This window comes from Anneissia japonica, unplaced genomic scaffold (assembly GCF_011630105.1).
Source record: "Anneissia japonica isolate Jap-2015-1 unplaced genomic scaffold, ASM1163010v1 scaffold275_len1219475_cov178, whole genome shotgun sequence".
NCBI classification, from domain to species: domain Eukaryota; kingdom Metazoa; phylum Echinodermata; class Crinoidea; order Comatulida; family Comatulidae; genus Anneissia; species Anneissia japonica.
In genome coordinates, this window is record NW_022752912.1 from 968,349 (window position 1) to 991,477 (window position 23,129).

General features: G+C 34.0%; 1 protein-coding gene across 7 annotated transcripts in view; it reads left to right on the forward strand.

Annotated features, from left to right (window-relative positions):
- The window catches only part of LOC117122450 (signal peptide, CUB and EGF-like domain-containing protein 1), a 44,102-nt gene that overhangs the window by 15,605 nt on the left and 5,368 nt on the right, over positions 1–23,129 (forward strand). For 2 of the 7 annotated variants that reach the window (XM_033268024.1, XM_033268029.1), the window contains 17 exons: positions 8,635–8,679; positions 10,693–10,818; positions 11,381–11,506; positions 11,730–11,849; positions 12,543–12,665; positions 13,178–13,294; positions 14,829–14,963; positions 15,549–15,671; positions 16,226–16,342; positions 16,616–16,738; positions 18,338–18,547; positions 19,544–19,663; positions 20,170–20,328; positions 21,012–21,215; positions 21,701–21,865; positions 22,415–22,582; positions 22,905–23,066. In XM_033268024.1, the coding sequence (XP_033123915.1) occupies positions 8,635–8,679; positions 10,693–10,818; positions 11,381–11,506; positions 11,730–11,849; positions 12,543–12,665; positions 13,178–13,294; positions 14,829–14,963; positions 15,549–15,671; positions 16,226–16,342; positions 16,616–16,738; positions 18,338–18,547; positions 19,544–19,663; positions 20,170–20,328; positions 21,012–21,215; positions 21,701–21,865; positions 22,415–22,582; positions 22,905–23,066 (2,343 nt within the window). Of the gene's footprint in view, positions 1–8,634; positions 8,680–10,692; positions 10,819–11,380; positions 11,507–11,729; positions 11,850–12,542; positions 12,666–13,177; positions 13,295–14,049; positions 14,059–14,828; positions 14,964–15,548; positions 15,672–16,225; positions 16,343–16,615; positions 16,739–18,337; positions 18,548–19,543; positions 19,664–20,169; positions 20,329–21,011; positions 21,216–21,700; positions 21,866–22,414; positions 22,583–22,904; positions 23,067–23,129 lie in introns of all 7 variants that reach the window. The other 5 variants (XM_033268027.1, XM_033268030.1, XM_033268025.1 and 2 more) reach the window with 4 other exon arrangements.

The following is a 23,129-nucleotide window of genomic DNA, read 5'->3' on the forward strand; positions in this document are numbered from 1 at the left end:
AACACGCCTCTTAATCTATAGTGGCAGGCAACTGCGCTCTCCATTGTTAATAGATAGGCCGCTTAGAGAGCAAACGGAGACATGCGATATTTTCACGTCTGAATACAACATGATTGTATTACGTTATAAGTCACATTCGGTTACCAGAGTCGGCACGTGAATTCATTTTGACACTTTGACTTTTAAATTTCCGTGGATTCGTGTAATTTATACGCATGGTCCGCTTTTTTCTTTTCAATGAAACAATATACATTAATTTTATTATAATATTTTTAGTATTAATTTGGCTCAGTTTGATGTTTTCTATATTGATTTTTTTTTGTATTTTTGAAAAGAATATATATTTTTTATTTTTATTTATTTCTTCTTTACACTGGGTGACCTAATCAGTGCACAAAGCAGTATTATCATCCGGGGCCCTGCAACACATACAATAACATCAAATGACAAAAATCAGAATTAGTGCTACAGGCCTATAGGCGTTCAATTACTATATAGAGTATCGGAATAACATGCGTACAACGTTTTAAGTCATTATTCCCATTTAAACATTAAAACTGAGACATTATTTGACAATAGGTAGGAATAGTTTTATTGTTATTATTATTATTATTATTAGGCCGATATTTATTATTTTTTCGTTGCTCCTGGAGGTGGGTTCCAGGGGGTTAATTTCTGATGACAATCAACGCCTTAATTAACTTAACTATTCATAAAACCATTAACTGTTCAATGCCCCTTACCTTTTAAAGACAAAAGTTTAAAAATTGTATGCCTTGTTTCATCCTGTAGTATATTACGCCAAAGATGAACCCAGCTTGATAAACCCACCTCTATTCATTTAACTTTTAGGATCCATTCTCTGCTTTTTGGGAACGCCTGGTCCACGTCGTTGAACTGCTTGACAATTACTGTACCGTTTTTATTATTTGTTTTACGTTGAATTCTTAATGTTTTTTGTTTTTGTCGTTATTGTCTTGGTGTACCCCTGCATGTTTGTTAATAGGCCCTATGACAAGTCTGGGGTATTTTGTTTCATTTTATTCAATTCAAAACTGTATAAATTTTATTGTGTATAGGTATTTTATTAATGAATGATAAAAGTGATTAAAAAAAAATAAGAAATACAACGTCCAATAGGGCTATTACATAAATTAAACATTAAACTAATATTTATTGACGGTAAGTGGGAGCCAAACAAAAATACGATAAATATGGGAACGAATCTCTTTTTAAATCAACGTCTCATATACGAATACCAAGAGGTTTAAAGTGATTATCTTCGTTTCTATAATTGTTGCTTCTGTGATATTGTTTGTCTATATCCGATGGGAATCGGAGACTTTTCAGTCGAAAATAGTTTAGTTTTGTTCAATTGCCGACTTTAAGATACAGGCTCAGACAGGTTTACTATATGGGTTTACCCATCCCTTAGGCCTATGAAAAGACCTTGGTTTTACATCGACTTAACTTGCGTACCCCTCAAGAGACAGATAACATTATAACAAGGTAAATATTGTTAGTTAGCTGTGTGCGACCTGAAGAATGGTCAACAAGTTAAGCTTTATGCCTACTGACTTAAAAATAGAGGGGAAAAAGAAATTGTTTTGGAAATTATGGTCTAACATAAGAATCAAGGAATATTTATTGTCGACAATACAACATGATACAGTCGAAATTTAGATCCAAATGTTTAATCAATGATATAAATTAAAAATGAAGTGTTACCGGTATATTACACAGATTAGTGTAAAATATAAACATATAAACAAAACATAGAGAGTAATGCGAGAAGATATTGCAAATTGACGTATTGAATATAATAAAGATCAGAGTGGAAGAATGGTCTAATATGAAATATATACATTAATTATATGAAAAAAATGTGATTAAATATAAAAATGCTCATAAAAAACGTCATGTCTTGCATCCCCACCCTTATTTAGCAAAGCTCTTAATAACCCGAAAATTTAAAGCCAGGTTCCGGGGGAAAGAATTATATGTTGCACAACTGATTTTAATCTAAGACATAAAAAGCATATTTAACGAAAACTTGTACGGTTGATGAGATACAGATTTTTTTAATATTTAAAAACTGGGAGGGAAAGGTGGTGGTTGCACCCACTTTCCCCCAGTTATTTTTTAATATTAAAAGATCTGTATCTCACCCGAGTTTTTCGTCAAAATGCCTTTTGTTTCTTTAGAAAAATCAGTTGTAGGGCCTTCAAAATATAATTTTATTTTTTCGTATTTTTTAAGAAAAACTTATCTAGTCACGGTCATAATTTAAAGGGTTACGAAAACCGGGAATCGGCCATTAGGTTGATAAAGGAATACTATAATAAGGCACAATAGGCCTACACCAACAGTCATATCAACTCACTCTTTCAAATACTTAGCTTCATTTTCAAATCGTCTGGCATTTTAATTTCTAATCCGACATTCCTCTCCTACATCCCAAGGGATTGTCTTAATCATATCCGACCTGGATCTCCCCTCCTTCTTCCCCACCCCCAGTCTACCATCGCCGAAATTACTATGACTGATAGATCCAACTCAATCCTTTAATGTCATTTTTTACTGTCAATCCGTCTTGTCGAAAGTGGAAACAAGTATTGACATTTTCGGAGGCATTAGGATGAACTTACACACGGGAATATGGTACTGATTTAATGAAAACAGGGTGTTAAACTTTAAAGTAACTGATAATAATTATTCAATTACTAAAATGGTAAACATGTAAACTGTAGGGTAATCACTGCTGGAAAATGCAGTCCTTTGGTCTTTTAATAAGCATCACTGTTGCGTATTCCAAAATGCCATTGCTCTAGAGCGGGAAACGATGTCGTAGGCCTATATTTCTTCCGTAGAGAGACATGACGTATGTAAACAGGCCTAATAATATACATACAGCCATAATATTATAGTATTAAACTATTATTAGTATTCTATTAGTATATCAGACGTGGCAGATGTGTCAACATTGACTGCATTTTGAAATTGATGTTTGATACGTTCCTGAAGAGAACGAATCTCTAATGATTTCTTAAACAAAATTGACACCTTCAGAATCATACAAAGCTACGCAATGCTGTTTCAAAACACATTAGCGTATATAATTACGCCACTATTTATAAAACTTGCTTTTTCTGTTATGCTTGATTACCAGCAATTGGCACATATTCGATGATCCATCGCCTACGGTGGACTCTATAGTAGGCCTCTAAATCATGCTTAGCCTGTTACTAAAATATCTGTCTGGATATATTTTTAGAACGATTTTGTGCACTATGATGACTGCTCGGAATCGAGTTTGTTTTTATAACATTCTAATCAATTAATGGATAAAGTGGTCAGACACAGGCCTATATAATTAAGGGTCAGCTAAAGACACTCTATGCATAGATTGATTTGAATTTTACTACAGAATAGCTGATGTTTCTCGTCATTATGTCATAAAGATAGTACGTTTACATTCAAGGCATTTTATTGTTGTCATCATCGGCTTTTAAATTTGAATCCGCGTCACTGTCCACGTTAATTGATGTATAGACACAAACAGGCCGTGGACATCGAAGCCAGTTTGAAAACACCAATTCTCTTCAGTGTAGCTGTTGAAGACTTATTTTTGAGTGTGAAAGCCTCATCTCCCGTTGTCATTTCTAATTATTCCTAGGTCAGTGCTTGTCATAGTTACATCTGAATCAAATTGCATTTGACAGTGTTTCTTTGACACGCTCTAGATTGTTATTAGGTAGTTTTCGCCGCACGACGTTAACCTTAAAGTCAGGCTCCGGAGGAAAAAAAATTGATATGATGTAGCACTGATTTTAAGACAGAAAAAAGTTGTCTGACGAAAAACTGGGGAACGGTGAATGAGATACAAATTTTTGAATATTTAAAAACTTGGAGAAAAAGGGGCGTAACCGCCTTTTTTTTACACATTTTCCCCCCAGTTTTTAAATAGGCCTATTCAAAAATCTGTACGGTTTACAAAAAGGGGCAGAGCTATCTTGTTGCATGTTGGTTAAGGTTAACGTCGTGCGGCGAAAACTCGTACAGTACGGTACCGTACGGTAATAAAAGTCTGTCACACACTATCAAATTTTATGTGACAAATATGTGTGATGTGCCTATATATGGGCAAGATGATGTCATATTACATCCAAATATGGGCATATCACAGTTATTTGTCACATAAAATTTGATAGTATGGACATAGCTTTAGTCTCATGGTCTTTTTTTATCCTACACGTCTATCCTTCCATTATTAAAGTTTAAACTAGAAGACAGTTTTTAACGTAAGTCAACAATAACGTAAGACATACGGTTTCTTTTATTATAAGAAACCGTTCTTACGTTTCAGATAAAAAATGGTTACGGAGTAAGCAATTGCATTGTAACATATTGGTTTCTATTTTATACCATAGGCCTAAATCATGCCTTCACAAAATAATTAAATAAACCTATCTATGCCTATGTGTTGTAACAGATAAGAAACATAAAAACATTATAAAGGTATTGCATGTTCACAAATATGCAGAAGGTCTGGCCTATGCCGACAGAAACATGCCTGATGACGTACCACTAAAAACCATTAACCATTAACCATTGAACAAATTAAGTTAATATCTGATAATCATCATAATCATCATAATTTTAAAAATTGTAAAATTTCTGCAGCGAACATTAATTAACGGAAACTCGTCAAATCCAGGTTCGACGCTGAGACGTTGTTACCGTACAGCACCTCGTCGCCAGGCTGGCTACTGTCGTATCCCCGCTGATTTTGTCGGCGAGTTCATTAACTATATTTGCTCGTTCTTTTCGACTACCCGCATTACTGTCACATATCTGGAATGATTTTCACGGCAGCACGATTTAACACTTTTATCCATCTGGAAGTCAAAGTGCCGAATCCAGGTTTAAACGTTTTCGAAGATAATTACAACAAGCAGTAACTGGGTTGGGTGCCAATTTGCTTAGAACGCTTCGATGAAGACAGACAACGAATTTAGTTCTACGGAGGTTGACAGTATCTGTGTTTAATATCCAGACTCTTTTGAGTCCTTCCATATGAATCCAACGCACTTTTTTGCCGGACCCCCTTCAAATCGCCCAATATTTGCATGTTGGGGGTTCTACCTGAGATAACCCCCGATGAAATGTTTGGCTCTGCGCCAGCATTTTCTGATTAGTTAGAGCAATTTGAAATTTTCATGAGATTTGGCTAAAAAACTCACTTTCTGACAGACAACTGCTGTTATCTCTCTTGAAACTCAACGTATTGCATTTATTATCAAATAGAAGTGGAATTACATGATAGAATATTCATTTTTTGATGGTTTTTATGGCGGCAATCTTGAAATTCAAAATGGCTGTTATTCTAGATTTATGAAACCATGCATATGTTTAAACATCAAATTTAGCAGTTTTCTTCAAAGAGAAGTGGAATTACATACTAAATTATTCGATTTTTCAGGATATTTATGGCGGCCATCTTGAATTTCAAAATGACTACCATCCTAGCTTTTTGAAACTATGTTTATTGTATTCAGAGAGCCCAAAATCATATGATTAGATCCAAATTTACCATTTTCCTTAGAGGATATGTGGAATTATACTGAAATATTATTTTTTTAACCATTTTTAAGACGGCCATCTTGAGTTTCAATATGGCTGCCATTTTACGTATTCGAAACCTGTCTCATTGGCTCCAGTGACCATAATAATAAAAAAAATAACATATAGTTAGACACCAGATTTGCCCTTTTTCATTGGATATAAGTGAAGTTATGAGTCAATTCCGCCCTTTTTCTGGAGGTTCTCCATCGCTCAATTTCTTATTTATACCGTACCCTAATGATGCTAAATCAGCAGTGAAACCTTGGTCCTAGAAAAATGGTCACGGGGCCCCTGATTTTCACTATACAGTACTATGGTGCCAATTTTTATAGAATCTATCAGCAGATTACCTTGAAACTCAGTGAAACTATCAATAACTAGGCACAAAATGTAGTCTAGAGCTAATATATTTCATTTGCCCAAAATGAAACTTTAGGGGCATCATGTGGGCTAAGTGTCCTAACTGAGGCGGGAATTTTCCAAAAATCGAGATATATTTATATTTATTTATTTATAAGCGCTTAGAGGCCTTGTAAAGGCATGAAGCGCTATATAAGAACGACATATTATTATTATATACTTTTGTGATATTTTGGGTCAAAGGTCAAGGTCACGTGACTTGACCTATATAATTCTCACTAGTCCGGACATCATCGAGTTGCATATCATTGGAAAGAGAATCTTCTCTATCCAGTGGTACCAACATTTCTCCAATACGTTGAGTTTCAAGAGATATATCAGCAGTTGTCTGTCAGAAAGTGAGTTTTTTAGCCAATCTCATGAAAATTTCAAATTGCTCTAACTCATCAGGAAATGTTGGCGCGGAGCCAAAAATTTCACTGTGGGGTTATCTCAGGTAGAACCCCCAACATGCAAAATATTGGGCGATTTGAAGGGGTCGGGCAAAAAAGTGTTTTGGATTCATATGGAATGACTCTTTTGCTAAAATAGGCCTATCGTTTTGGTCAAAATTAAGTCAGTTCAGCAGATCGATCAGCAGTCAGATCTATAATAATAATAATAATAATAATAATAATAATAATAATAATAATAATAATAATAATAATAATAATAATAATAATAATCTCTTTATTTATACACGGCAAAAACCCAAATAGAAAATACAATATCAAAGAGAAATTGTAAAAAGTTGTTCTTCCTTGAGTCCGTGGTTCATTAATTAACAACAATAATAAAATTAATAATAATAATATTAATAATAAAAAAAACAAAAGCATCAAATCATTAAACAACAATAATTATATAAAAGTTAAAATTCATCACAATAAATATTATCAGTAATATTATTAATAATAATATCAATATTAAAAACAACAAAAACAATAACAACAATAACAGCAGAAAATTACAGATAAAAACCCCTAGGCCTACTCAATTTAAGATAAAACATCAGAAGACATGAGAATTCTCACAAAACAGTATAAAAAACAGCAAGATATAAGATTCAATAAGGTACCGTAACTCACACAGAATTACAAAACGAACACGGAAGTAAGCAAACATTACCATCAGTTCGTAAAAGCTTTAAAGATGTATCGATGGTTTAAAAGGTTATACTGTAGGACAGATGGCTTGCATACAAAATTCAGAAACTTGAAAAGACTCAGAGGCAGTGACGTATCTAGGAACTTGGATATGGGTGGGGGGATAATATGAAGACAGCCGATTCAAGAGAAGTCAGGAGCTGGCCACAGATAGCAGGGGCGGATCCAGAAATGTCTGATAGGGGGTGGGGTGATCGAGAGACAACCCCGGGAAATTTGTGTTTTCAGACGCCCAAAAATGATCTCTGAGGCGTTTTTTTTTTCTTTTTCTTTTTAGATTCAAATGGGAACCCCCTCCCCCCAAGTCTGCCCCGGGGATAGAAACAGGTGGAATCTGATCACTGATGGTGTAAAGGTACAGACGACAATTAAGTGAACAGATAATGGTGAAGATAATAAATAACTTTCAAAATGGATTTTTTTTTTTGTCAAATTTTGTAAAACAACTATAAATTTATAACGTTGCTGCAAAGTTGTATTAACGTCTTTTTCTGACATGACATAATGACTTACTTAACCACAACGTTTGCCAATCTTATTTGAATGTTTTGTGTTTACTGGGTAAGGGCACCTCCTTGATAAGGGCTACTGGTGCCCTTGTATTCTAAAACGTGTCGAAACAGCTTAAAATGGCACAAATCGCCCATAATATTTCCAAGAAGTCTTCTACAGTACTAAAAGTATCCTTACCGAGTACCACCCCATCCCCCCCCCACCCCCGTCGGGAAGAAAAACCACAATTCGTCAGAGGGAGAAAGAAAAAATATGCCTATATGTATTTTCTACATAGGCCTATTAGTAAACTCCAAAAATAGTTTAGATACCGTACCGTAAGCCCTTTAAACCCCTAAATGCCATATTTTTCGGGGACTGCGCCCCCTGGAACACTTTCGAGAGATTTTGAAGCGGCGCCCGACCACTACCACTTTTTTTGTAGAGGAAATCGGTCCCCCGTAAGGGGACCTGGACTCAGTCCGTTCACGTCGTGGAAAATCTTGGCGCACCCCTGCTGCAAGCCCTCTGCTTGTCGATTTGTCTGTGACTTGGATCCAACGTTCAAAACAGGTCTGCCTTTTTGTGTTCATATCTTAGTTCATGTGTGTGGGTGTGAATGTGTGTTTGTGCTTTGTTTTTGTGAATTTATACATTTTTAATTACATCATCTAATTTAAATATCCCAATATATATGATTTTTTGTAAAATAATATTTACAATATAATAATAAATAATTTTCAATTGAATTTTTAAGTGGGTTCTATGTGTGTGTGCCTAAAGTACAATTATTTTATTAATTAAAGAATTTTGCTTGTTAATTATTTTTCACGGTGAAGGATATACAGTAATTATGCCTAAAAGAAATCGCGGAAAAGAACCAAAATAAATAATTTTATCAAATTTTGTTTAGAATTAAATTTAAACTTCTGTCTTTTTCTTTGGTCCATAGGGTCGGGAGGTGGTGAGGTCACAGCCTACACTCCCATCTTTCCCGGTGAGTAACAAGCAAGCCAAAGAAAATTATGCCCCACCATGAAAACCTGCTACAATTAGACTAAGTCGATATGCAAATTTATGCAAATTTTTAAATCCACCTGTTATGGCTATGCTTGTCCATCTTTGCACACACTTTAACTTTTTGGAAATGTTTTCATCCAAGATTCACAGCGGCAATGCTTCATCGCTCATTTTATTTTTTTCATGTTTTTATTTTCATCCGTCTTTTCATTTGTCTTCTGGCATGCAGCCAGTGACTGTGTTTAAATGGTTTCTTTGTCTTTTTTTGTGTGGATAGTTGCAAAGTATTTATATTCGTAGCTCAGTGATTGACAATATTGCATGCGCCATAATGAGTGTTGGCAAGATCTTTTGTGTTGAAATATTTTAAATGTGTTTTCAGCATGAGAGATGGGATATAAAAAAACAAGATATAGCGAGTTGTGTGCAATCTATGTTGCTTAATGTGTTCTGTTGCTGTTAACTGTATAAATGTTCGTGCAAAATTTAAAAATATACATTGCTAATTTTTAGTTGATTTACATTTCATGGTTTTGTTGTATATTTTATGAAGAAACATGCAATACATGCATGCATAAACGCTACATACTGAATTACATGTTTTGTTTTTTTCACTTGGTTAAATTATTTGCTAAATAAAATATGCACTCTGACTTTTAAAAATGATATTTTTTTTTAAGTTTATCTCTAGCAAATTGTATGCATGCTTCTGCGTATGATTACTCATGTGTACAGGTATCAATAGATAAGCTGTCAGTAGACAGGGTCGGTTGGTGTTTGTGTGTGGGCACAAATTGTGTATGTGGATATGTGTACATTGCATTGAGGGGCAGTGTTCATATTGATGTGTGGAAATTAGCTTAAGGTTGGTGTTGGGGTGTGGGGGTAATGGTGGTTTTTGTAGTCTGTGTGTGAGTGTGAATAGACAAAAAAAATTATAAATATATGCACATACCAACTTTTTAACTATTAAAGCATCAAGGTTGAGACAATTCTCAAAATTCTTGATCATTAGGTTTTTGCATGTCATTGTCTTTCATTTTTATTTTATATGAACACTATATAAACGTATATTAAATTATTATAATCATTGTTATTATTTTCATTGTTGCATTATTATGATTAATATTATCAGTATTATTTATACTGTACCCATATTATTTAATGATATAGTATAATATATATTACATGGTATTAACTTTAACAGCAAATAAGATATAATCCCTAATAATTTTATTTATGCACATTTGTACAAAATAGAAATTTCTATTGCTATGTATCATAACTTATTATTATTGGATTTTATTAAAGTATGATAATGCCAAGATTTCGTACTTTTTATATAATTACTGTATAACCTAAAAATAACTGAATGTTGATTAAATGGCTTTTGGTGGGGGGGGGGGGGGGGTGGCACTGATATGATGTGATGTCTGCCATCGGCAGCAGATCCAGAAAGCAGGCTCGGGGACATGTTATTCTGTTGAAAACACTGCTTTGAAAACATGTTTTTACAGTGTGAAAGTGCCATTTCCAGAAATCAAGAGGTATCTATTTTTTTTAAATGTGCTCATGTGGGCTCTAAATGTGGGCCTTTTGGAGGGTATTGGGCTCCTAGTCAGGGGAAATTGTGACGCTGGCATTGTTTTTAATGACTTGGTACATGAGTGGGTTTTTTATTTTTAAGCTCGGGAAATTTCTAGTTTTTGGGTAGGAGAACCTTGGGTGCATGTTTTTTTATCCCCCACCATTCCCCATTTCCCAGGAATAATTATGAAGTCTAAGAAAACTTGTAGGCCTATAAAAGAGAATGGGTAAGGCTGATATTGAAAAAAAATGGAAGGACGCTATTTAATTTAGCCCGCTGATGGTCTCAACAGATTGGAACTTGCCACCAGCATAAAAATGTTGAATACCTGGGGTATAGACTAAATAATACTTATATATATTTTGCTTAATTTGTACAGTTGTTTGTAATGTTTGTACACAGGTGTTGATGAGTGCAATGTAGTGACCAATGATGGATGTTCGGAGAATGAAACATGCATCCGGACAACAGAGAACCAAAAGTGCTCATGTAAAAGGGGTTTTCGAAGAACTCGGTTAAACTGCCAAGGTAAAATACACAACACTTACAACTTGTTTCATAGCCAGGGTGGGGAATGAAGCATGGCCTAGGCCCCCAATTGCCCCTCCCTACCACAACATTGTTACGTCAATCGTGGAAGGATAAGATAACAGGCATACTGAGAACTACAAAATGCAACAAGTACATAGAGCCTACATTAAGTGAGTTGTCTGGTTGAGCAGTACACTATGGGAACCGGAAAAAGTGGCCTGTTATCAGTACAACTTCTGAATTATCATTCTAGGTTCAAGTTTAATGCTAAAACCAAATCTTCTTGGATAAGGACTCTGATACTGTAAGCAAAGTGTAGAGGAATGTCTCATGTGTACTTACCCAGAAGACTCTTCGAGAAGAGTAGGGTTACACTGGTGTTCTGGTCCACGCCTGCCAAATGTTGGACTTCTGTGAAAATAAACCAACATTGTTTAGTGATTATTTGTTATTTCTTGATTTATAACAGTGTGTTTTGTTTTGCATATATTATTATTTTTATATTAATATTATTATTGTGTATTGAACAATGCTAAAATAACCATTTTTTCCATATTAGATATAGATGAATGCAGCAGTAACGAGGATGAAGGGTGTGTGCACAGGTGTGTCAATGTACCTGGTAGTTATTACTGTGCTTGCTTCGACGGCTTTGTCCTAGCTGAAGATGGCAAGAATTGCGTAGGTAAGTTAGCCTATGCATAGAGGATACCTCCATATCCTCTGTGGTCTAAGAGAGAGTTTTCATACTGATTTTGTAATTACAACATTTTCAGCTGTATAGCTGCTCATTGAAAATGTATATTTTATACCAGAATAAATAAATAAATAAATAAGTTAATATCTTACAAGCTGGTGTAGAGTGATTATTGTGTGTTACCGCTCCCAAAACCTGTTTTATCCTTCAGATAAGGATGAGTGCGCATTAGGAGTGCATGGTTGCCAAGATCAGTGTGTGAACACAATTGGACGTTATGAATGCGTTTGCAATAATTCTTATTTAAATGAAGATGGGCGGACATGTTCAGGTAAGATCGTCAGTGTTTTTATAGTTAGCTAATTTTTACTCTGAATTGTGCAAAAATGAATAAAGTTTATCATGTTGAATGAATGAATGAATAACGAACAATGGAACAAATGATTGATTGAATCAATAAATGAATGAAGTAAAAAATCAAGAATGAGTGAAGAAATAAATGAATAAATGAGTGAGTGAATAAATGAAGTATTAAAGGAATGAATGATGGAAAAAACAATTTGAATCAATAATAAATGAAAAAAGGAATGAATGAAGGAATAAATGAGTGAGTGAATATAGTAATAAAGGAATGAATGAATGAGTCAATCAATTGATGAATGACTGCATGATGAAACAAACGATGGAATCAATAAATGAATGAAAAAAGGAATGAATGAATGAAGGAATAAATGAGAGTGAATATAGTAATAAAGGAATAAATGAATGAGTCAATTAATGAATAATTCAATGAATGAATGACTGAATAAATAAATCAATCAATCAATCAATCAAATAATCATTCCATCAATCAATGAAATGAATCAATAAATGAATGAATAATGCATGAATGAATGAATCAATAAGTAAATGATTCAATGTTGTTTACATTAAGTGTTAAAAATGTTATATCATCTTTAAAGTAAAGACAATAAATGATGTGATATAAAAATCTATTTTTTCTCTCTCTACCATGTATTTTCAGATGACCCAGGTTGTGTAAATCGAGACTTACATTGCGTGCACTACTGCGTGGATACAAGCGCAGGATCTATATGCCAGTGTCGCGCCGGTTACTCAACGTCATTAAACAGGAAAAACTGCATTCGTAAGTTTTTCAAAAACTGATATTTTGTTCCTTTGTCTTCTGAATCCATGAACATCTTGAAGCATCGAGCTATAAATTACTCTGTTACAAAATACAAAAAATATAATATATATACCGTGTCATAAAACTATGCTTTCTGTTTCACTTGTACCATACTTTTATTCTTTAGTTTGAGCCCCACGTTAAAAGCTTTGCTTACAGTGGGATTCCCTTTTCTCAGAAATAATCTGTAATCATTTTTTTGTAAATATTTTGTTATTTTTGAGAAATAAATTTATTTGAATTGATTGAATTTTGAATTGAATATATAACATAAAGGATACAATATTAAGGAGTATTTTAATAAATTGCATTATTATGTTGAGATAATATTATGAACATATCCCATATAGGCTATTATCATTGTACCAAACTAATTTAATCATAAGGTTGAATAACCAGATAAATCCTAAGGTTGAATAACCAGATAAATTTGATTAAAGCATAAACAATTTTGAATATTGAATCAACAGCTAAGTGTTCACTTGGTAACGGAGGATGCCAACACATTTGTGTTAATTCCCCTCCGGGTCCAATCTGCAGTTGTCACCCTGGTTACAATCTCAATACTGATGGTCAGACTTGTATAGGTGAGTTGAATTTCAAAAACATCATTAATTCATCAACTGTCATTATTCATTATTATTAACATTATTATTAATAAATGATAATTATTAATTACAATATTAATAATTGCTGTGAGTATAATTTTGTAAACAAATTGGGTAAAATATGCTGTAAGTTTACTTAATTATTGTTAATTATTAATTGTTGTAGAGGTAATAGCATGTTTAAAATGAACGCATGTCAGCTGTTTTACATCTTGCTGGACAATACTTAATATCATTTCCAACCCACCGTCAGAAATAAGTCTCATTATATTTTGTAATAATTTTTTCCTGCATTATTTTTGGGTAATAAAAGATATTCAATGAAAGTCATATTATTATTATTATGAACATTGTTTTAGCTGCTAGGAATGTTAAATATCAGAATGAAGAATTCATTTGAAAATGTTTAAGGCCTGTATCAGAATTGACAAATGAAATATACAGTATTAACTTTAAAAGAATATTGTCATGCCTGTAATCTAACTTTTTATTTGATTTGTGCATCATGATTTCAAATTTGTCTCTAACTTATGCCTATTATTTTTTGTTCATATTACTTTTTATGCATTACAAATTGTATCTTGAAATTGGAATAATGTTTTAACCAATGATTACTTTTGCAATAGTTGCACCATTTTAGACTTTAAAGAATATTAATCATTTCTAAAAATACTAACCCATTAAATCCTTAATTATACTTTTAATTGTTTACTACATTGCATACTGGAGGAAAGTGGGGACTGGTAAGGTGTAACTTATGTTTTTTCTATTGTGTTAAAAAAAACAGCTGTGTATGTGGCCTTAATCTCGTGTAGTGTAATATCACTTTAATTTGTGGAAATACTTTAACAAAAAGAAGACAAATTTTGAAGAAATTAAATGACCCATAGTGCTGGTCTGAAGTTGGGAGAAGCCCCTTTAGAGAAATGACATTTTACAATGAATATTATTGTAGTTGGATGTGGACAAGGATCAAATATGTCCCAAGTCTTAGGGGGGACAAATACATTCCAAATTTGTGGGAGATGAGGATGATGATGGAGGTTTTGATTGCTTAAGGGAGTGTGGAGGATATGCAAATTTATGAAAGACTCCAATGACCTGCGAACGTTTTGTGACCCCTGCATAATGTATTGTGGTAAACAGGATGTAGTTGTACCTAGATTATTAATTAATAAGATTAGCTTTATAATCCCTACACAGTAGAATTGACTTGTGGGTTAGAAACTATTAGATGCATACCAATAGAGGGCAGTATATAATATAGTTTTGAAAGCAAGATAGTGCAAGACTTGATATTGCTGTTGTTATTTTTACATTGCTTCATGTATATAACTGACTATACATTTAGGCAACATACCCTATTTGAAAAAATGTGATCTGCCATAATTAAACAAGTAGATAACCAAGCCTGGAATTGTCCATTGTGGACAAAGGGGCTATAACTTTGGCATGCCTGCATGTTGTAGTGTATGTTGATGCAGCGCTAGTTTATCATATATCGATTATATAGTTGATGAATCTTACTCAGAAACGTGCGGTCTGAATAACGGCGGGTGCCTGGGAAAGTGCACAGATACAGATGGCGGTGTGGAGTGCAGTTGCCAGGAAGGATTTCGACTTCAGCCAGATAATCGCTCATGTAAAGGTAGAGTCAAAATATCAGAAGGCACTTGAAATTTAAAATAGATAATAATCATAAAATAAAAATAGAATCAAATTCAGGGGTTCCAAGTTGGAAGAAACCTTTTCCTGGAGATCTGGTTAAATGAGCTTTTATACCATATTTAATTTTATTTTACTACACATGATGATGCCTATCAGCACTGACTTTTGTGAGACAATTGATAATAAAGTAGTAAAAACATGCAATTATTATGAATTTGCAGGAGATGAGTTATTATGCAAGAGATTCTTGCTTGCATGCGCAAGTGCAGGAGGCCATCCCGATTTCTGGGAGACTCCTGCGACTTCTGAGAAACATAGGAGCCCTGCAAGTTTAACATGGAAATATTTAAACATGGTATAAGTTACCTGAAAAACTGGAATTTTTGACAATCATTTGACAGTTAACTGGCAGATGGATTCGGCAAGCTGTTCTCAAGCTTGTTAGATTAATTTGGCTTTTGGTATTGCTAAACTATATTTATTGTATGATCTTTACTTCTGAAAGTGTATAAATAAATAAAACCCTAAAACCAAAAAAAATATATTATATGTTATATATTTGTAGATATAGATGAATGCTTGATTAACAGAGGAGGGTGTACAAATGAATGCAGAAACAAGATTGGAGGTTATGAATGCATCTGCCCCAAGGGCTTCATTCTCTCATCAAATAAAAAATCCTGTGTTGGTAAGTAATATCAATATTAATATTTATATCTTATAACACACTTTCTGGCCTTTTATTTAACTATGTCCCCTATTCTGTTGAACATCCTGCAATATACTAAAATTATTAACCACCATCATTGTCATCGTTATCATCATCATCATTATCATCGTCATCACCATTTTTATTACTCCTGTAAAGTATTCCTCTCCCGGGATTTTAAAAAATGGATACTCAAAATCGATCATTAACTGGTAAAAAAATTAAAGCAAAATGTTTATATGTCATTTAAGACAATCTCTTTAAACACGGCAAGTTTTAGCAGGATATAAAATTTAATTTTAATGAAACCCTAGAGTGTCTTGTGACCTTATATTTTATTTGGTGACTCATAATTTGAAAGCCACTGCTTCAAATTTATTACATAGGTACGTGATAAAATTGTTTAATATAAATATAACTGAATCTTTATGGACATTATTTTTGAAGTGGTTTCAAATGGATTTGACAGTTGCAATGTATTTTTTTTAATTAAAAATATAGATCATATAATAAAGAATTATTTTAATTTTCAGATGTAAATGAGTGTGATGAAGAAGACACCTGTGAACACACCTGTATCAATACAGATGGGAGCTTCTATTGTTTATGTAACCAAGGATACCAAGCATATGGCATCACACACTGTGGGGGTATGGTTTTATAATGCTTTCCCCTTTTCCTATGGAAAGCACAATGTAGAAAAACAAAATATATTACTGTTTTTTTTCATAATTATAATAACAACACTAACAAATTTAAACAAAAAATATATATAGTCCAGATTACTTACAATTAAAAATTACTTCTTGAATAAGGCTTGTCAGATGACAGTCAAAAATCCAAAGTAAGAAATTTTCACTTTTTATGTTGTGAGACCAGTTCTTTAAAACTTCATTTCAACATAAAAATTACTTCTCCTTTAGACATGGATGAATGCTCGGTGAACAACGGAGGGTGTGAGCACAATTGTGTCAATCTCCCAGGCCGTCATTACTGCACGTGTAACAGGAACTTCAAGTTACATCCAAATGGCAAAGACTGCGTTGGTAATAATAAGGCTGAGATCACATGTCATACATATATTTCACGATAGCAAATGTGCTAGGTTGATTTAATAATAATATTGGCTATGTTCTCACACGGCTGCTAACGGTTAGCAGGATCCGGATCCTGCTAACCGTTAGCTGCTGTGCGTCCATACGAGAAAATCCCGATCCGGATACCAAAAATATGATGATCGAATCACTGGCCAATAAGAAACTGGAAATTGTAAACTAACTATTGTAGCTAACGGTTAGCGCTAACCGATCAGGCGTTCTTACGCAGGTGCAAACGGTTAGCGCTAGCGGTTAGTTCCTGATCTGGATACTAGGGCTCTCGTGAGAACCAGGCTATTAATAATAATAATGGTAGACTTATATAGCGCATTATGTTAAACCCTCTATGCGCTTCACATTGGCCGTATTCGACTGGTTGTTCTTTGTTAAACCACGCCCATCTGACAGTGGTAAAATCCTACTTAAAGAATACAACCAGTCGAATAGAAAACTGATAAATACTCAACAAAACAAAATGGCTGCATAGTTACCGCGATACGTGCTGCGTAATTAAGGCTGCTTCGGATTGTGGCAGTATGGGTTTTTCGTAAAAAAATGTTTTCATACAGTTTTTAATTCTGTTACCCTACAATTATTTTTTGACTTCAATGTGGGTAAATATTATAATTTTTATTTTCTGAAATTTAATCTGAATTATATTAACGCAAATGTTATTGCTAAACTGACCAATCGTTACGTGCATAACCTAATGCTGATTATCGCATTCAGGTTACGTTAATTTTCGTTGTCAACCAAGTCTATTTTATGAACCAGTCAAACGAGAATAATACTCAACGAAAATTCATAATCAACGAAATGAACCATTCGAATAAGCCGTATATCATTACTCCCGCTCATTGGATTAAACACCTATGGAACACAAACTCAAGCTCCCTGGGGGAGTATTCCATAACGTTGCAACAGCTACATCAGCACATTTTGTCATTTAACCCTACTAGGTACCCACTTATACTTCTGGGTGGAGAGAAGCAATGCAGATAAAGTGCCTTGCCTTAAGCCGTATATCATTACTCCCGCTCATTGGATTAAACACCTATGGAACACAAACTCAAGCTCCCTGGGGAGTATTCCATAACGTTGCAACAGCTACATCAGTGCATTTTGTCATTTAACCCTACTAGGTACCCACTTATACTTCAGGGTGGAGAGAAGCAATGCAGATAAAGTGTCTTGCTCAAGGACACAAGTGAAATGCACAGCGAGGGATTGAAACCCCGACCTCAAGGTTGGGAAACCAAACTGTTCCCGCTGCACCAAACAACTTCCACATTGACATTTGTATTTCATGCACATTTTGTAAAGCTGTTTTATTGATAGGAAATCCAACAAAAAATGTATCAGTTGTTTACCCATAGTTGTAATCACCTCCTAAAGTATGTTTTCAGGCATACAAATTTTAAAATGTTGTTACTCAACCTATAAAACACCAAAATGATATTAACTGTTAGTGTCATAGATAAATATATCAAAAGGCTAGTTAAACAAAATATGAATAATTGATTTATGCTATTTGTTTATTTTATGTAGAGTGGACAAGTTGTCTTCCTTTACGTACACCGCCTAAAACTGTTCTTGATTGCAAGAACAGCGTCGGTTACTGCACCATCACCTGCAATACAAACTCATATTTTTCAACATCAGTGCAAGGTCGCAACACGTTTGTATATCGTTGCAACAAAAGCACTCAGTTTGAATGGTACAACAACGATCTGAATCGCACGATGCCATCTTGCTCAGGTACGTGTAATGTTGTGTTGTGGTAGGTTTTTTTAGCTTCTAACATTTGCCACGTCATTAGCTCTTGGCCAAATATTAAAACAATTACGACACTTTAAATCATTTATTTTATTTCTTTATCCTTTATACTGGAGAACCTGTTTACTGTTCTCCCACAGGCCCAGAATCATAAATTGTCATTTTCTATATGTTATTGAAAAATAAGTGACCAAAAGTTTGTATACCATCAAGATTATATTTAACACTTGATATCATCAGTAGGTCAATGCACAACATTTTTATTAATCTTTGCCAGGCTCCCTTCCCCAACCCCGTTTTTCATGATGATGATTTTATACTTTAAATTTGAAATGTGGCTGGTAGCGCACCTTCAGTCACCTGTATTCCTGGAGGTGGGGGTGGGTAAAGAGCTACATTTCCAGGGTTGTAGCTATTGAAAAATAAGGGTGGGGGGATAGATATTTTGAGAGTGGGTGCGTGATAATATTGGTAAACTCTAAATAATACGAGTGGATGTTAAGGATGGAAAAGTAGGTTAATAAGGCCATGAAATTAGCTTTAGACTGGGTGGAAAACTTCAAGGCTGGGTGGGTGGCCCCGCCCACCACCGCCCATTATAACTACATCCCTGATTTCTTTAAATTCAACTCCACTACCTAAGCTTATTATTTTGTAGAACATCATATAGTCATTACCATTCTGTATTAGGTGGCGTTTTGTTTTGACGCATCATTGAATGAAATGAAGAAAGCTTAATAAGAATTCATTGTATTAAGTTATTTTATATAACTTATTTGCAACCATAAGATTCATTTCATTGCTTACATGAGTAGGTTTGTTGAAAATTATCATTTCATCCATAAAAAGTAGTAGAATATATAAAACTAGATGATTATGAGCTGTCCATCTCCCACCTAACACGGCATTTCAATTCGCATTTGTAGAAATTCATTATTTTTTTAACATGGCCATTTTGTTTCTCCCTTCTACGAGCAGAAGCAATCGCCGCACCAACATACAAGCGTAAAGCCTCGTTTAATTTCGCAGCCGATCGATGTCGGTCGAAAGCAAAAGTCACAAATCGTTTCCAGGAGACTTTAAATAGGAAACTCTCAGGTACAAAAGCTGTTCTGCTAATACTCACCCCTCTTTATTTTCTCTGCTTACTAACTTCATGCAAACATATAAATCTTTGCAAAGCTGAACATCAGCAGAAGCATGCTCCAGTAGCCACTGCAGAGTTTGATTAATTATTTGGTTTTCATTTATTTATGAAAATATCAACAAAAACTATGTGGCAGAATTTAGAGTGTCACTGTGCTTATATATAAATAATGATTATGCAGGACAAATTTTCTATAAAACGATTTTAAATAATAGATGATAGCCAGGGAGTCTTTTACAAATGTCATCCATGTATTTTTTGCTAAGATCTTCTTGACTATTAAAAAAAAAATAACAAAATAAATTGTGTTTTTTCATTGCTAATTTGCATTTTATTAGTTAATAAAGCACTAATTAACATAAGTATTGTTATTTTTGCTATTATTATTTTCATCATAAAAGCATAATTGTTCAAATTCATTGTCAATGTAACCTGTCATAAAATATATTTATTCCAGAAATTTATGATGAAACTTGTACTGACCATTGCCAAGTGAACTCTGTTGAATTACGTTGTACTCCAAATCGAAAGAAACGAACCAGACGTGGTGATTCAAATCGATCATTGGTCATCAAGGCAGAATTTGAAATCCAAATTATTGCAAGAGAACCTACAGGTGTTTTTTTTTTGTTTCAATTCTTTCTATGACGATCGACAATAACTATCATGGGGCTGCCAAACTTTGTACAGCTTCGTGAAGGACTTATAACTGTTAACAGTTATAAGTCCTTGGCTTTGCCCTCCTCCTGTATTTGAGGAAATCATAAATTAATTATTATATCAGTGACAGTGATGACAACAGGGTATCAGAGAAAATAGATTTTTTTCTCATACCACCATGAATCTTTATGCTACACTTTTTTTATACCTTGTTTTGTGAACTTAAGTTTTTTAAAGATTGTCAGAGGAGGGTGAAAAAAAAAAGTAAAATCTTTTTTCATTTAAAGAGTTTTGCCAAAAACATCCAGACAGAGGAGAAAATAAAAATAAAATTTTATTGGTGAATGTAAACAGTGGAGTAATGGGATAGTTAAATGCTTTAAATTTATATAATTAGGAAGAAATATAATACATATCTTATTTCTGGAGATTTCATGGCAGCGGAGGCATAATAAATATAAGAAAACATTTATTTTTTTCTGAAATTTCCATTTTTTTTTATGGCAGCTGCGGGTGCGCTTAATTGGCAACGGAAAATTTTATTTTTACTTAAAATCATCATTATTGGCGGGCGACAGTTTCGCCAAACAAGGTATAAAAAAGTCTCGCTTTAATGAAGGGTTATATAATTTTCTTTAGAATCCTGTAACATCGATTGCGTAACAAGGGTGAGTGAACGAACACTAAAGCGGACAGTTAACGAACTTCGGAAGTCAATTAACAGGAAACACTTCAAGGTAGACTTCAATGGTAAAGAGTATGAAGTCATCAAAAGGTCATTACTGACAGAGAAGATGGAGATGCTGTGTAACGTAGGCAAAGTAATGGTCGCTGGAAAGTGCGGTAAGTAGTGGTTCTTAGGTCCTGACACATTTGAGAGACCTGGCCCCAACCCATCCTAATGGTGTCACACTCGGCAATAATCTCTTGGTCGTAAGGTTCAGGGTTAACATAAAATTATCTTCATTATCATCATTTCAGTCAGGGATGTGATAGAATAGGAAATGTATGTGCTCTGAACCATGGAGACGATCCTTACATAACCTTGGTTCCGTGTTACATTCCATTGCTGCTGTCTTTGTGTTTCAGCTGGAGGGCTAAAATAAAAGTGTCTTTCGGATGAAAAGATTAAAGCCATTAGCCCCCATGTGCTGTATGGCAAATGTGCATGTTAAAGAATGCATTCCGCTTTTCGGAAGAGTAGGGATTATCTCTCAGTGCACTGCCCAATTCACCACCATTGGACCCTGCAAAAAATTTAATTATTATAACGTTAAATCATTAAAAACGTTTAAAAAAATATTTTTTGTTTATACCTTGTATTGCAGTTGCTTGCAGCATGGGCACTTATTATGATAAAACAAAAGGACGATGCACACCATGTCCTAGTGGAACTTACCAGGACACAGAAGGAAAAATGGAATGTATTCTATGCCCATCTAGGAGGAATGACTTTGGAATTATTGGTGCAAGAAATGTAACAGAATGTGGAGGTACAGGAAATGGTCAATTTCTATTCTATGAGCCACTGTCTTTATAATTAGTGTGGCATATCTTGGAATATTTACATGCTGTCTCTTATACACATCAGTATTGTTATTTTTGCTATTAAGAGGAGGGGGCTTGAGGTCTAAGTGATGGCGACGTAGGTGGCAAAAATATGTTAAAATGTGATTTATATAAATGTGATATGCCATTCTTGACAATCAAAATTTGGCCTACTTATATCAAGTGTGAATTATGATAATAAAAATAAGATTCATAATAGATGAATGAAATAATAATAAAGTTATAAGAATGATGCTAAGATGAAAAAGATGAGGGGGACATTGATGAAAAAGATGATAATTATGATAATGAATATAATGATGCTAATATAAAAGCAGTATTACTTTATAAGTAAAAAAATGCCTGTGACATATTTAATTTATATTATTTAAACATAATTTAATAATATGAATGATTATACAGTATTCTATATGATACACAGTATAAGTGATAACATATTTCCTGATCATTCTTATTACATACATTTTATCCAGGTCAATGCCGTCCAGGAGATTATTCCAAGAATGGATTTCAGCCGTGCAGTCCATGTCCCATTGGTCATTTTCAACCAGAGCCTGGCCGAGCCTCTTGTAGACCTTGCGGAGGTGACCTAATCACAGCAGACGTTGGTTCAGCTTCATTTCAACTCTGCCAGGTCAAAGGTATATCCAGACGAATATCTCTCTGTAGACTAAGATTTGATAACACAGCAATTATTATAAAATTATTTTGGGCACTTATTGGAAAATATGGTCCTGAAAAAGTCATTATTGCCCAAAAAATATTATTAAGCAGATTCTGTAAATTCAAATGTATAATTTATACCAATTTGCCATGATTAATTTATAATTTTGTATGACATGATTTGTGAAACTACACATGGTTAACTCGGTCTCTTGATTGAAGGGACAACAAAACATAAATATAGACACCAGGCCAAACCTCAGTTCTATAATGCAAATGTTGAATGAAATCTTCATATAGATAATTGCCAGGCTGGGAAATATTATGATATAGCAACACACCAATGCCAACCATGCAGGAAAGGATTTTACCAAAACGAAACTAAAATGAACTACTGCGTCCGCTGTCCTGGCAACACAACAACAGATTCAGTGGGAGCAGATGATGTCACAAAATGTAAAAGTAAGATAGTTTTCATTATTTCAAATACAAATTTGTTTGCCAAGTGTTACAGAAATAGGCAGC